General features: G+C 47.8%; 1 protein-coding gene across 2 annotated transcripts in view; it reads left to right on the top strand.

The window, feature by feature from the left end:
• GALK2 (galactokinase 2) overlaps positions 1-15241 on the top strand; it is a 46395-nt gene that overhangs the window by 24399 nt on the left and 6755 nt on the right. For both annotated transcript variants that reach the window (XM_077317247.1, XM_077317246.1), the window contains 2 exons: positions 3290-3500; positions 10984-11185. In XM_077317247.1, the coding sequence (XP_077173362.1) occupies positions 3290-3500; positions 10984-11185 (413 nt within the window). The remainder of the gene's footprint in view (positions 1-3289; positions 3501-10983; positions 11186-15241) is intronic.

Below are 15241 nucleotides of genomic sequence, written 5' to 3'. Positions count from 1 at the left end.
TTTGCACCCCCTTTCTTCGGGGAAAGTAACCGCGACCGCAGCTCTCGCCTCGCAGACGCTGGACCCCGGCCAGAATTTAATACGACCCAGGGCTCTGTGTGACTTTGCCCCACAACCTGTTTCCAGTTTCAGGGGGAAAAAAAATTTGCTTTGAGCACATACAGCAAGGGTGGCCAAACCGTGACTCTCCAGATGTCCATGGACTACAGTTACCATGAGCCCCTGCCATGCTGGCAGGGGCTCATGGTAATTGTAGTCCACGGACATCTGGAGAGCCACGGTTTGGCCGCCGCGGACGTACAGGCTATTCTTTGTTGCTAAATCACCACAATTCACCCCCCAGTGCATCTGAAATGCAGGCTAGACAGAGGGTGTTTCTCTGCCCTGGCTCTTTTTTGGTTCACATCCCATAGCATCTCATGGGCAACTCTTGTGTACAATGTGTTTGTTTTCATAGCAGCCATCCTTGCTCGATACCCCCCCCCCCCATGAATGAAGTCGATTCCATTGCTAGTTATCCTGTCATGGACCTTTCCTTGTGTTTAAATGTAATATTCTGCTATACTGCAGAAGGTAATATTCTGTAATATTCTGCTATAATATTCTGCTAGATCTCGCTTGCAGTCTAGCTTGTAGGAGATTCCCAAACAGCAGCTGCAGTTCGGACACGTTCAGCCAGATTGGCACTTATGGTTGCTGCAGAGGGGATGGAAAGAAAGTGCTAATTTGTGCATTTGTGTGTGTGTGTCCATGTGTATGTTGCAGACATTTCTATCTCTATCTCTATCTCTATCTCTCTATCTATCTCTCTATCTATCTCTATCTCTATCTCTATCTCTATCTCTCTATCTATCTCTCTATCTATCTCTATCTCTATCTCTATCTCTATCTCTATCTCTATCTCTATCTCTATCACGTTAATGTAGGCATTGTTCACCCCTTGATCCCCGCTTTATGATTTCAACTGGAACCCTTGTGGTCTTTGAAAACAATCAGGTAGAAAAAAAGATATGATTTAATAGATGAACGCTAAGCCTTTACAAAGTACTCAAGAGTCACCGAAGAAGACGATTGGTCTTGTCGAAAACGAGTTATAACAATCTGGGGCTCGTTTTGACTCTGATACATCTTTAGCAAATATTTCAGCTGTCATTAGCTCAACTTCCTCGCTTCTGTTCTCCACTAACTTGTAGATACCATTAAAGGTTTTGAATTTGAATCTGCATAAATATGTTCCAGTCTGTAAGTAGCATTCTGTGTACACTGAATCTGGTCGGGGTAAGGAAGGGTAAACTTAGAACGAGCCTCTTGGTATAAGGCAGGGGTTGTCAACCTGTGGTCCTCCAGATGTTCATGGACTACAATTCCCATGAGCCCCTGCCAGCCCCTGCCAGCATGGGGATTGTAGTCCATGAACATCTGGAGGACCACAGGTTGACGACCCCTGGTATAAGGGGCAATGCAGAAGGACAAGTTCTGTGTTTTTTATCTTCCCTGATCCATGGGGACATAGCCTGTCTACCTTGGGAAGTGTTTTATATCGCCCCTCCAAAACCGCTGAAGGGAGGGCTTGGCATCTAGCAAGGGAAGCAGCTTTCCTATGACTGAAAATCTCCAATTGGAAGAGATAAGCATCCGGGGAAACAACATGCCTAGAATGTTCAGTAGACATGAAAGCCAGTGTCTTCTCTAAACATGGCTGCCGCTCAGAGTCCGTCACCACCTGTTTCCAAAAATTGACTGTGGGGAGGCCAATGTGATAGGTAGGTAGGTAGGTAGGTAGGGATGGATGGATAGATGGATGATAGATTGATTGATTTTGCAAATGTTTTGGATGGATGATTGATTGATTTTGCAAATGTTTGCAAATTGATTTTGCAATGATTGACTGATTTTGCAAATAAGCGTTCTTCGTAGCTACAGATCAAGCACAGTGGGCTGCCTTCACACCTTCACTGTCAGGTAAAAGTTTAAGGAAGGAAGCAGTGTGTGTGTGTGTGTGAGAGAGAATCAGCTGCCCTTCCGTCAAGAGTAGACCTCCATGGATAAAGACAGAGGCGGAAGAACTGGACAACAGCCAGGGCTGCCCGGAATATTTAGCCTCGTCAGATTTGTGTGGTGCAGCAGAGCGTGACACCCAGGGAAATATCAGGTTCAGTCGTCAAGTATTAGATCAAAGCTAAAGGGATGCAGAAATGCGCTTTCCAGGAATAGCCTGTGATCCCCTGTGGATATGAGCAGCTGACTCAAAGCTGCTTTAAACGGCACGAGAGGGAGGATGTCTGCAGGGGACATCCGGCCTCCGCACTGTGACTCCTCTACCGCCATGTCAAAAAAAAAGCATCCCGGATTTATCCCCTTTGCTAAGGGATTGGCATCGCTACCACCTGAATCGTAGCCTAAGTTGAATCGGAGTTCAGCGTGTATTTTTAGGCGAGCAAGCTGTTTTTAAGGTTTATTTTGGCTGGAAAATGCCCACGACATCGGAGATAGCCATCAGCTTGGCTCCAGAAAACAAGGAGACGGATGGGAGATTGAGGAATGGCAATTGGCCATGAGGGCAGAAAGAACCTCCACATACCTAAGCGACACACCTTTAGATACCGGCAGCTGGGGGCAAGCATGAGATGGCTCCTGACTTCAACTGTGCTTAGGAGCTCCTTCAGGACATGGATCCATGGTAGAGCATTAGGTATGATTATTATTTATAATAGTAACAACAAAATTTCTATACTGCTCTCCCATTATGGTTAAGTGCAGAATTTAAGTGCGGAATGTCCCAGACGCCTAATTAAAATAAAATGGGGGTACCAGGGACAGAAACTGGACTCTTCTGCACTTAAATCTGATGCTCAACCGTTGAGCCATGCCCTCGTTGCATGACAGGAAAGGCCTAGGCCTGAGACCCTGCAGAGACCAATTCCCCATCATCTCCAGTCAAAAGGACCATGCAGCATAGACCAGAAGTAAGGTGAAACCTGACACCCCGAGGAGCCCAACAAGCCTATAGAAGAATCACTTAGTTTAGATGACACCAAACTTCAGCCAGAAGTAAAGGAAAGGTATAAATGAATGAATTCTGCTCAGAAGGGTGGTTGGATCTACCCTAATATCAGGCGGCTTTATGTGTGCCAGTTTTCTTGCCGTCTTTGGGCTGATTGTCCAAGCGATTCTCTGTGGTCTTCAAAAGGATTTCTCCTTCAAGACCGAATATTGGGTTCCTGTGGTTTCAACAAACATCTTGTTTCCATCTCACGTCCTGAAAGGCACGCCTGGTTTGTCGTTGCAGTTTTTAGCGAAATCCCGAGGCCTAGATTGGAAAGCCATGGCCAAGCTCCAGGACGTGCAAGTTGCGCTGAAACTCAGTCTGGAGGAAATGCTGGCCGTTGTCGAGGACGTCTTGCACCCGGAGCCTTACGGCATAGAGGAAATCGGAGAACACCTTGGGATAAGCCCCAAAGAACTAGGCGCTCAGATCCTCAGTCAGAACACGAGAGACGGTGGGTGCTTGGCAAAAGGTCACTTGCGTTTAAGAAAAGGAACTGAATGCTAATAGGGGTGAAAAAAGGACACATTTCAGTACCCTCTTACATGGGCTTTGGGAGTCTTTGAAGGACCAGTGTGTTCATTAGCCAGTATGTTGCCTTCTTTGTGAGCCTCTTGTGGCGCAGTGGTAAGGCAGCAGACATGCAGTCTGAAAGCTCTGCCCATAAGGCTGGGAGTTCAATCCCAGCAGCCGGCTCAAGGTTGACTCAGCCTTCCATCCTTCCCAGGTCGGTAAAATGAGCACCCAGCTTGCTGGGGGGTAAACGGTAATGACTGAGGAAGGCACTGGCAAACCACCCCGTATTGAGTCTGCCATGAAAACGCTAGAGGGCATCACCCCAAGGGTCAGACATGACTCGGTGCTTGCACAGGGGATACCTTTACCTTTACCTTTACGTTGCCTTCAGATAGAAGCTGAGAAGATATTAGGGCTGCAGGGGTTGTTTTGTTAATTGGTATGGTACACTGATTAATGACTTGCATGGAGCTTGGTTTAATTTGCATGGAGTCCTCTGGCTCGCTGGCAGACAGCTGGCACGCATCAGGGGCCAGGTCTTTCTCCCGGGGAAAAGATCCGAGTTGGTTTCCTCCTCTAGTTCCTGCCTCCAATGCTGACGTGTCAGGTCCAAGCAGGGGTTTGCCCATTTGCATGCTGCGAGTGGACATCTGGCCAGAGACAGAGAAAACCACAAATGCAGAATGGCAGCCACAAATCCGGGGTCTGCTTCCAGAATCCAACGTGGTGAGAACACGCCGGCAAATCTCAACTGTGGAAGTGGTCAGGTAGAACTCCCCCACAAGATCTTGCAAACAGCAACTTAGGAACGTGCAGGGCAACCCTGAGATAAGGTTAGGTAAAGGTAAAGGTATCCCCTGTGCAAGCACCGAGTCATGTCTGACCCTTGGGGTGACGCCCTCTAGCGTTTTCATGGCAGACTCAATACGGGGTGGTTTGCCAGTGCCTTCCCCAATCATTACCGTTTACCCCCCAGCAGCAAGCTGGGTCCTCATTTGACCGACCTCGGAAGGATGGAAGGCTGAGTCAACCTTGAGCTGGCTGCTGGGATCGAACTCCCAGCCTCATGGGCAAAGCTTTCAGGCGGCTGCCTTACCACTCTGCGCCACAAGAGGCTCTTTAAGATAAGGTTAGATGGGCATATTATGAACCCCCTAGATTTGCGGGCAAGTCACAAATTAATGCAGAAAGCCCATTTTCCGTCTCAAAAGCTTCTGGTTCTGACATGGCAGAAACAGGATCAAATCCCCTTTCTGCTTGCACGGCTTAGAAACAGGATAGTTTAAAGAAAGAGCCAGTTTGTTCCGTGAAACACGCCGCATGTGTTCCAAATTCTCTCCTTCGACATAAATAGAGGCTATTTTGATCATTTTCTCTTGGGTAACCCTTGATTTAGGAAGTAAATTCAATCCACTTGAATTTGCTTGCCATAGAGTCTTGCTATTCCTGCCCGTTATTAAATCAGCCAGCCACATAGAGCTATGGTTGCAGGCAGACATGGAACATTTCTCAAATGGCTGGCTGTGTATGGATTTCAAGGGCAGACTTCTTTGTTCCGTCGAATGCCAGTCTGTTCTACTACTGAATATATGGGGAAACAATGAAGCAACAAGGAATGACCCCCCACCTTGCTTTGCATTGGCCCTACCAGTTGGGAAGTAGATTCTGAGCTCAGTTCATCAGTGTAATCGAATCTCAAGCCATAAACTTCGGGGGTGCACATGTGTGCCCTTATTTCCTATTCCGCTCATGTGGCCAGGTAGTTTAGACGGATGTACTGCACGTGCCAGTAGGCAGAAATGCGTATGCCTCCCCTCTCCAAATAAACCTGGCATCGTTTTGAGAATGCTGTTTTCAGGACAAGAGCCAAACCGCTGGCTTTCTCCCCTTTCTGTCCCAACCAACCCACAACCCAAATACCAGAGGGTCATTGAACCAGAGCTGATACTCTGGAGCCCACAGAATTCTTTGGTTTTGGACTGCAAGCCCTTGTCACGGCATAATGAAGGAAGGGTCATGACCTAGTGATGTTCAGGAAGACCCAGCTTCGACGCCTAGCACCTTTAATACCCAGTTAAAAGGATCCGGCAGTGGGTGATGCGGAAGGCTTTCTTCCGAGATGCTGGAAAGTCTTTGCCAGTCAGAGCCTGAAAAATATTGGTCGTTCCCAATATTCCCAAATCTTGATTTGGTAAATGTTTGGGAATGTCCATTTTATTCAGCCCCATTATAGCCTGAGGAGCATTATAGTCAATGGTCTCAGCAGGCTATAATGGAGAATTGTTGGGGGGGGGGGTGTATCTGGGGCTCTAAGGGGGTAGGGCTGTTTTTTGAGCTCTCCTTCCACCCCCAAGTTTGGAAAAAATTGGACCGGGGTCCAATTCTATGGGCCTCCAAATAATGTGCTCCCATCCTCCATTGTTTCCAGTGGAGAGGGGAGAACACAGTCCCTTTAAAATTTGAATGCTTTTAGCAAGCTGTGTAAACTCTGGACACATTAAAGAGCTCGCAGTCCCTTTAAATGTCTTCTCCAGGCTGAGGACTGACTTTGTGGCCCCCAAAGGTCCAGGATATTTTCAGGATGTTTCCGGTTCGGCCATTTTGGACCACTGAAAAATAGCAAAATAACAATCCCTGAAAAATATCAATAAGGTACTTTTTGAATATTTTGGCGGGGTTCAGGTTAGCTGAACGCACATTCCTAGCCAATAGTACTAACCCTGATGGAATTCAAGTCCCCTGTTCACCACCCCGAGACGGCCAGTTCGAGAGGAGCGGTACTTAAGTCAAATTATTATAAATAAATAATATTTTATGTATTTAATTTACGAATTACATTTATATACCACCCTCCCCTAAGGTATATATCAAGGTGGCTGTCTGAAACTTCAGAAGTGAGACGTGGTCAATCTTGCGTTTTGATAATTGGAAGTTACCGAAACCAGATGCCTTAACTCTGCCTAAATATAACAGGGATGGAGGGGCTAATTGAGTCTCATTGCAACATTAAATGCTACTCTGCTTACAATAATAGCTCCGGTTTCTACTGAGCCTCTCCCTTCTCACCAAGCCTGCATGATTCAGGCCCAAAGCCTAAAACCAAATTTAGGAGCACTTTGGATAAGAGCTGGGATATTTGGTGTCCTCTGAAGGGCTGGGCCTTATGTCTTGTTCCTTCGTTTGAATGGCTGCGGTACACTCCACCGTAATTTGTTCTGCTTTCCTCACTGGAGTTTTTTTTTCTTTCTGCTCTTTAAAAAATTAAGTGCTCCGTGTGAGTCTGCCCCATCGCAAGAAAACATTCCATCATAAAACAGTCCCTTATTATTTCCCCATAAAACGTAGTTTCCCCCCCTTATGAAACGTTTTAAAACCACGTTGTTCCATTCTAAAACAAGATCAATTGTAATCTAATTTTGACATGTTAACCTGGGGGAGAGGAAGGAATTATCCTAAGAGTTGGATCAGCTTGTTATGGAATGGGCTGCCTAAGGAGGTGGTGAGCTCCCCCTCACTGGCAGTCTTCAAGCAAAGGTTGGATACACACTTTTCTTGGATGCTTCAGGATGCTTTGGGCTGATCCTGCGTAGAGCAGGGGGTTGGACTAGATGGCCTGTATGGCCCCTTCCAACTCTATGATTCTATGATTTATGGGTCATTTTTAAAAACGCAGCTCTTACATCCAGAACGCTAACGACTAATTAAATAAATCTCAAAGCACGCTATGGCTGCAGTCACAGTTGGCCAGGCCTACTGTGGAATTCCCGGATTGTGATCCCTGCCCAGAAAAACACACCTGGCTGGGAGGCTGCTGAACCTCAGGGATCTTTATCTGGTGGACTTGGGAAGGTGTTGCAAGGATTCTCTGTGCTGGGTGGGCACACTTTCATAGTGGCCTGATCCCGTGTTCACTGGAAATGAGCCACACATGGCTGAATGGATTGAAGTGGATATTTTCCACTGCTCTACTCTCAGCCCTTTTGAAAGGGTGCTATTGTGGGGGCATAACTATATCAACTGGCCACCCATTTGACTCTTGTTACCAGTCTGCGTGGGTCCCAACCATATTTCAAACGCAACGTTCGAATACAGTTTGATTTTTTAGATGGTGGATGTGTCAAACTTTGATTTCACCCTTTCTTCCAAGGAAATGGCGTTCCCTTCTCCATTTTACCCTCGCAACCACATTGTTGTGTGGGCGCCGAAAGTATTGCCCAATTGACTTCGTGGCAGAGGGGGGATTTGAACCCAAGCCTCCTGTGCATGATCATGGTGCGGAATGCCTCTTCCATTAAATGCTGTTGCTAATAGGAAAGCAGTACAGGAAGGGATGGGAGTGTAGAACCTTGCTACGCTAGTTTTCAAGGCATTTTCTAATTCGAAGATTCAAAGCAGGAACCCACCTACTGGTTGGTATGACAATTTATGGTCATGTCAAAAAAACCCTCCCGAAATGGCCAAGGATGGGCCTGGAGGGGGTGGGCCTTGGGTGGGCATGTCCACAGCTTTGCTTCCCAACCATATTCTACATGATAGAGCTACTTCTGGGGTTTCTCAAAGCCTGAACAATGTTTCAGGGTTTCTCAATGGTAAAAACATTGAGAAAGGCTATTCTATATGATTCTCCCCATTGGCAGAATCCACTCTGTACTGGTGCTTGTGGTCTTCTCCAACGATGCATTCTGTTACTACATTTCCAACTCCAGGAAGCGTTTCCAACTCCTTCCAGGTTGCTAATCCGACCGTCGCCAGACCCAGGTCTCACCAGCAAAGTTGCTTCCTTCAGACCAGGCCTCGTCCTAGAAGGCTGTTGCCAGCTTAACGAGGAGGAAAACAGAGTCCTTTAAGGAGAACATCAGCTTGGATAAGATAACTTTGTCCCGTGTGTACTTTCATCCGACCATTCATTGTGGAGGCCGTCTTCTGCTTTGGGACGAGTTAGAATTATAGAATCATAGAACCATAGAATCATAGAGTTGGAAGGAGCCATACAGGCCATCTAGTCATAGAATCATAGAATCATAGAGTTGGAAGGGGCCATACAGGCCATCTAGTCATAGAATCATAGAATGATAGAGTTGGAAGGGGCCATACAGGCCATCTAGTCATAGAATCATAGAATCATAGAGTTGGAAGGGGCCATACAGGCCATCTAGTCCAACCCCCTGCTCAACGCAGGATCAGCCCAAAGCATCCTAAAGCAATGGAGTTCCTCCCATTCGGGATTTTGGGGCTCCTTAAAAACGGTGGTCTTGTGCAAGCAGACGTTCAGAGTGCCAGAGGAAATGGGCTCCACCGTGGAGAACAACCAGAGCACGTTTTCTGTGAAGGCATCCCATCCGAGCCCTCGTTTCTGAACTCGCATTTGCTGGGTAGAACGAGAGAGTCTGCAGGAAACAACAACGACGACAATGCAACCCCTGGTCTCTGTCATCCGGGATGTAAGATAATTGATTGTGAAAGGATTACACTAGATTAGAGGCGACACCAAACGCAGGAGGCTGTGGACCTTTCTCCAGCCGGCCCTCCCCGCGTCTGGCCAGTGGTCAGGAGCTCCAAGACAGCCTCGCTCGCCAACACATAACGTGATGAGCTTGAGAGAACCGCGGAGCGCTTTAAGGTAATCTGGCGGGCCGAGCCTCGCTGTACCAAAGGGTGGTCTCCGGAATCAATCACAGCCTTTGGCAAGAGTGCCTGCCTTCAAATGGAAACCAGACGTGTTTTCGGTTCATTCTTTGGGTTACTACTGTTCAATTGGTGATTTACAAGAGAGCGTGAGGGATGGCAAACTCTCACGCAACTGCAGAGAGGCCTCTAAACAAACACACATTTGAGAAAAATGGCCCCGCTGCGAAATAAGACGCCATAATCAGGAGGGGAATTAGGCGGGGGAGAACCCTCCCCGCCGCTCCCCTCCCCCCGGGTGCACGCTCAGGCATTCAGTGGTGATAGCTGTGCACTTTGCAGTGCCCAAGTAGCCCCGGCCGATTCTTATGCTGGAGGACAAAATGTACTCCTGAATGGATCCGGTCAATGGGGAATTGTGCAACTTCTAAACATTGTCTCAGTGACCCTTCCCAGGAGGGTCATTTCTGCTGCCCGCCCCCCTTTTTGATGGGTTTTAATCCGGTTCCAAACAGCATGACGTAGTTAAGCAATCGCCCTATGGGGTCCACGCTCATTAAGACTAATTACGTTTCATATCAAGCCAAATAAAACGCTGGCACCTATGCGGAGATGTTGTTTTGTTTATCCATTACTAGACGTTCTTCCCCTCCCTTCCAGTTTCTCAGATGGTGCGTGTTAAACTAACTCTTCTTTAGTCAAGTGCCTCTATTTTAAACCAGCTCAATTGGGAAGTCTTGGTGGCCATTCTGATTGTGGAAAGTTGTATCATTGAGTGTGCACGGGTCCTGTTTTTCATGAAAGCAAAGCAGGTGACTCAACAACACTATCAGCATTCAAGAGCCCTTCAAGGAAAACGTCTTGGATGAGAATCTTGTGGCGTTTACGTTGGGTCCCCAATGGACAAGATGAACGCCCTACATCTCTGGATTCTTCCTATGGAAAAGGAAGATTCTGTTTCCGACAAGAAAGATCCAGGTCACTTGGTGTGTATCCAGACATGCCTGTTCCATTCAGCTACATGTGTGACTTCCCTCCACTACAAAGTCTCAAGGACTCTTATGAGAGTTTTAAGTGCCACCCTAGAGTTACATTGAATCACAGAGCTGGAAGAGGCCATCTGGTCCAACCCCCTGCTCAGTGCAGGATCAGCCTAAAGCATCCGTGAGAAGACACTGTCTCTCAAGATACACAATAACAGATCTGTGAAATGAGGGGAGAACTGAATCATCATTTCTCCATGTACCATAGTGCTGATCTGAATCAAGTCCGTGTGAGTCCAGGAATTAAGTTACAGTCCTCACACTGCACATTTCACTGGAAGTCCTAGTGGAGGTTATGCTTCTGCAGCCAGGAGATCAGGGAGCATGCCAGGTTATGAGGGGAATCAGTCCACATGGAAAGGAGATGGGAATTCATTGGGTCAAGGTGATCATCAACACAAATTGAGAAGCAGGGATGCCAGCCTCCAGTTGGAATCTCCACCTCGTCTCCACTACGGAGATTTTTTGGAAGGCATTGTACCCACCTGTAAATCTCCAGGGGCTGGAGCTGGCAACCCTATCTCCCCCCCGTCTCCCACCTGGCAACCCTGTGGAGAAGTCATCAAAGAGTATCGTACGTCTCCCTTGCTGAGTTGAGATGCAGATGTTTCATATACCTTCTAAAATTAAGATACCAGATCATCCTTCTCACCAGTTTTCTCTGGGAGCTGCAGGACCGCATCGGACAATAATAAATTGCATAAGGTTCCATTTCCCCCTACGTTGAGATTTTTCTTTTTTTTTCTTTTTTAGTGACCACCTTTAAATTGTACCAGCGTGCGAAGCATGTGTACAGCGAGGCTGCCAGAGTCCTAGAGTTTAAGAAGATATGTGAGGAGGCCCCCGTGGACGCGGTCCAGCTGCTCGGCGCCTTGATGAACCAGAGCCATGCTAGTTGCAGGGACTTCTATGAATGCAGCTGTCCTGGACTGGATCGGCTGGTGGACATCTGCCGGTAAGTCTTGACAAGTCCTACGGCAAGTTCAGCCTTCCAGGGCCATCAAGGATACCCAAGGTTTCACAAAACCCTTGTTGAGAAAGCCTGGTACACACCATGGGAAGCAACACTTCCCTCAAACCGCTCTCCACATTCTTAAAATTGTTCTGGCTTTTTCCAGGGACGCTTTTGCTGTGCTTAGTCATTTCGGTTCCACAATCGGCACTGAAACAGAATCCATGGGGTACTTTATATAGCGTTGCATGCCCCGTAAAAAGCAGCACTTGCGTTCCTAAGATTCTGCTTCTCTCTGCAGTTTCCCCCTTAAATTCTATCTCTTCGCTTATAGTTTGTTCACTGGTGGGTTCCTGGATGAATTTTAAGAAGAAGAAGAGTTGGTTCTTATATGCCACTTTTCTCTATCTGAAGGAGGCTCAAAGCGGCTTACACTCTCCCCACAACAGACACCCTGTGGGGTGGGTGAGGCTGAGAGAGCCCTGATGTTACTGGCGAGCCCAAGGTCACCCAGCTGGCTGCATGTGGGGGAGTGTAGATTAGAAGTCCGCACTCCTACCCACTATGTCAACCTGGCTCTGAACTTCTTGTTCAGGTGGGTGGGGGTTAGTGACTTGACTTTGCCACCCAAATGACTGCTCATTTCTCATTTCTGTATGTTTGCAATTGCGGGCATCTCTTTTCATGGGAACTCGCTTTGACTGCAATTGAAAAGCAGTGATTAGAGCAGTAATTAGAACTGCCTCGGTCTCACTCATAGAATCCTAGAATCATAGAGTTGGAAGGGGCCATACAGGCCATCTAGTCCAACCCCCCGCTCAATGTTCATAGAATCATAGAATCATAGAGTTGGAAGGGGCCATACAGGCCATCTAGTCCAACCCCCTGCTCAATGTTCATAGAATCATAGAATCATAGAGTTGGAAGGGGCCATACAGGCCATCTAGTCCAACCCCCTGCTCAATGTTCATAGAATCCTAGAATCATAGAGTTGGAAGGGGCCATACAGGCCATCTAGTCCAACCCCCTGCTCAATGTTCATAGAATCCTAGAATCATAGAGTTGGAAGGGGCCAGACAGGCCATCTAGTCCAACCCCCCGCTCAACGCAGGACCAGCCCAAAGCATCCTAAAGCATCCTCTGTCATGTACTTGTCATTTGGTTTACGAACCGTGTGGCCAGTTCACTGGACCAGGAATTAATATGGAAGCCAAACCAAAAAGGATCGGATTTGTAAAGCGGACAGGAGCCCCAAGCAATCTCAGCAGCCCTTGATAGTGTCAGTCTTGTACACATTTTTATTATTTATTTATTTATTTGGATTTTTATACCGCCCATTCTTTACAGCTCTGGGCGGTTTGTCATTGCAGTTATGTTTGTTTGAAAAGGTTTGCAAAGACAGGTTTGGCAGTTGCGGGGGGGGGGAGAGACGATGACACGGCGGTGACCTCAAGTGGAGTAAACCAATCACGTCCTTTCCAGATTAAGCAGCGAATGGGGAAGCAACCCATGTCCAACTTTAATAACTTTTTTTGCACCAGCAGGGAAATAGCTGCGGTCTGACAAGCCGTTAAGCCCTTCATTCAAAGGGAGCCTATTAAAATAAGAAATCTCGACAGGGGGAACAATTTCATATCCCGCCAGTCATCGATCCAGCTTGAAATCTAAACCGCCCATCTGTCCAATGTCTAATTAGAACCATGAGGGTGTTTTGAGGAAAACCTAAATTAAACGGCGAGCATGGACCCAACCGGAATAGATTATAGGAACTTCACTTCGCAGAACTCTAGATTAAAAGTGTCAGCCATGCTTGGAAACATTAGATATCCCTCTCCCAGCCAGGCCAGTGGAGCACTTAGAAGCAAGAAGTATTGATTGGGAAACAGGTTTGTGTTGGAAATACGGATGTGGCCCAAGAACTGACCCATACATTTTTTACTATTCGCTTGATAGTCATCCCTATGTCTTTGCAGCTGTCTGTCTGGCAACAGATAGTAGAATCGTAGAGTTGGAAGGGGCCATACAGGCCATCTAGTCCAACCCCCTGCTCAACGCAGGATCAGCCCTAAGCATCCTAAAGCATCCAAGAAAAGTGTGTATCCAACCTTTGCTTGAAGACTTCCAGTGAGGGGGAGCTCACCACCTCCTTAGGCAGCCTATTCCACTGCTGAACTACTCTGACTGTGGAAATTTTTCCCCCTGATATCTAGCCTATATTGTTGTAGTTTCAACCCATTACTGCGTGTCCTCTCCTCTGCAGCCAACAGAAACAGCATCCTGCCCTCCTCCAAGTGACAACCTTTCAAATGCTTAAAGAGGGCTATCATGTCCCCTCTCAACCTCCTTTTCTCCAGGCTGAACATTCCCAAGTCCCTCAACCTATCCTCATAGGGCTTGGTCCCTTGGTCCTGTGCAAATAAATAGCGCGGCAGTTTACCTGTATCGTTCTTGTTTCATGCAAACTGCCCTGAGCCTACAGGGAGAGCGGTACATCAATACAATAATAAATAATAAATATAAAGCCCCTTCCCTGGAGACCATTCGGTCGCATCCGGCCTGGGAAGCCTCAGAATTCTGCTTTTGCTTGCGATGGAAGCAGGTTCCTTCCAGGAACTGCTGTTCCTCGGGGCAGTCGGAGCCAGGCAGGAAAACGCCGTGACTTCTACGGCATCTGCAGTCCAGCTCCCTCCAGCACTGGAGCCTCCTAGGTTTTCATGTGAAAAGGCTCCCATCTCGTTGATAACAAGTGTTCCAGGCTGGTATATCAGCGCGGGAGCCAGGGCTCTCGGAAGGATCTAAATTGCTTCAGTATGGCCCGACGGTTCGCTTGTCATGCCATGAAGTGCTTGGCAGGGAGCTCTGGCGGTTTGGTGCCAAGTGAAGGTTATGGCTGCCTCCTAGGAGATGTTGGAAGAGCGGGGTGCCTGGGAGGTTCCAGACACGAAGTGCTAGCAACGACGGGGAAGAGAGATAACCGTTTTAGTCTCTCCCGGGATACTTGATACGTCCGCGCAGAGTTTATACATCTGCAGCTCAGACGCGGCGATCGCCCTCGCCGGTTTATGAGACTCAGCATGAGCTCAGCTTCGAGGAGGCATTGACAAGCACGCAGACGGTGCATGAACAGAACGCTACGAGGGCCTGCGTTCGAGCGAATGAGTTATTGCGCAGTTCTTCTCCCCCCCCAGTACCAGCTGCTAGGATCCCGTGGTCTTCATGACCTGCTTATGAGCTTCCCAGAAGCATTTGGTTAGCCCGCTTGATTCCCCGCTCCCTCATGTGCAGCCAGCTGGGTGACCTTGGGCTCATCACAGCACTGATAAAGCTGTTCTGACCGAGCAAGAATATCGGGGCTCTCTCAGCCTCACCCACCCCACAGGGTGTCTGTTGTGGGGAGAGGAAAGGGAAGGCGACTGGAAAAGCTTTTGAGCCTCCTTCGGGTAGGGAAAAGCAGCATATAAGTACCAGCTCTTCTTCTTCTTCTTCTTCATTGCACAGGAGAGAACAACTTTGGATTCTGATCACACCCAAATCCGTTCTCCTTTAATTAAGGACCTCCTTATCCACATTTCCCCCGAATCAGTTCTTCTTCAGTGAATCCTCAAGGCACTCACTTCTCCTTGGTCCCGAGAAAAAGCCAAATTTTTGTACTTGTTTTGCCAATACCATTTGTTTTGCCTCCTCCTCTCTTCAGTGTTGCTCAGACCAATGAGCACACCTGATCTGGAAGCTTTCGATGTGCTCGGTGGCCGTTGCCTGGCTGACGGAAATAAAGGAGCATCCTCATTGGTCTCCTTTGCCCAAGACGTGGCAATCACGCTCAAGGTTAAAGCCCCGATATGCTTTTGCAGTCTGCCAGGGGCTATGGTGTTGGGAGAGATCAAGGTCCCTTCATCCCCCTTTCCTTAGCATTTGCAATGCAGCCTTCTCCAGCACAACTGTACAGCATTTTGGCCTCTTGCACGACAAACCGAATTCAGCTGTCGTAGTAAAACGAAGGCAGCTTAATTATGATTTCGCATGAGGCCTGAATTGACAAACCACGGTTAGGAAGCAGCC

This window comes from Paroedura picta, chromosome 18, assembly GCF_049243985.1.
Source record: "Paroedura picta isolate Pp20150507F chromosome 18, Ppicta_v3.0, whole genome shotgun sequence".
Lineage (NCBI taxonomy): Eukaryota > Metazoa > Chordata > Lepidosauria > Squamata > Gekkonidae > Paroedura > Paroedura picta.
The sequence above is the reverse complement of the archived record's forward strand: the minus strand, read 5'-3'. Positions and strand labels throughout refer to the sequence as shown.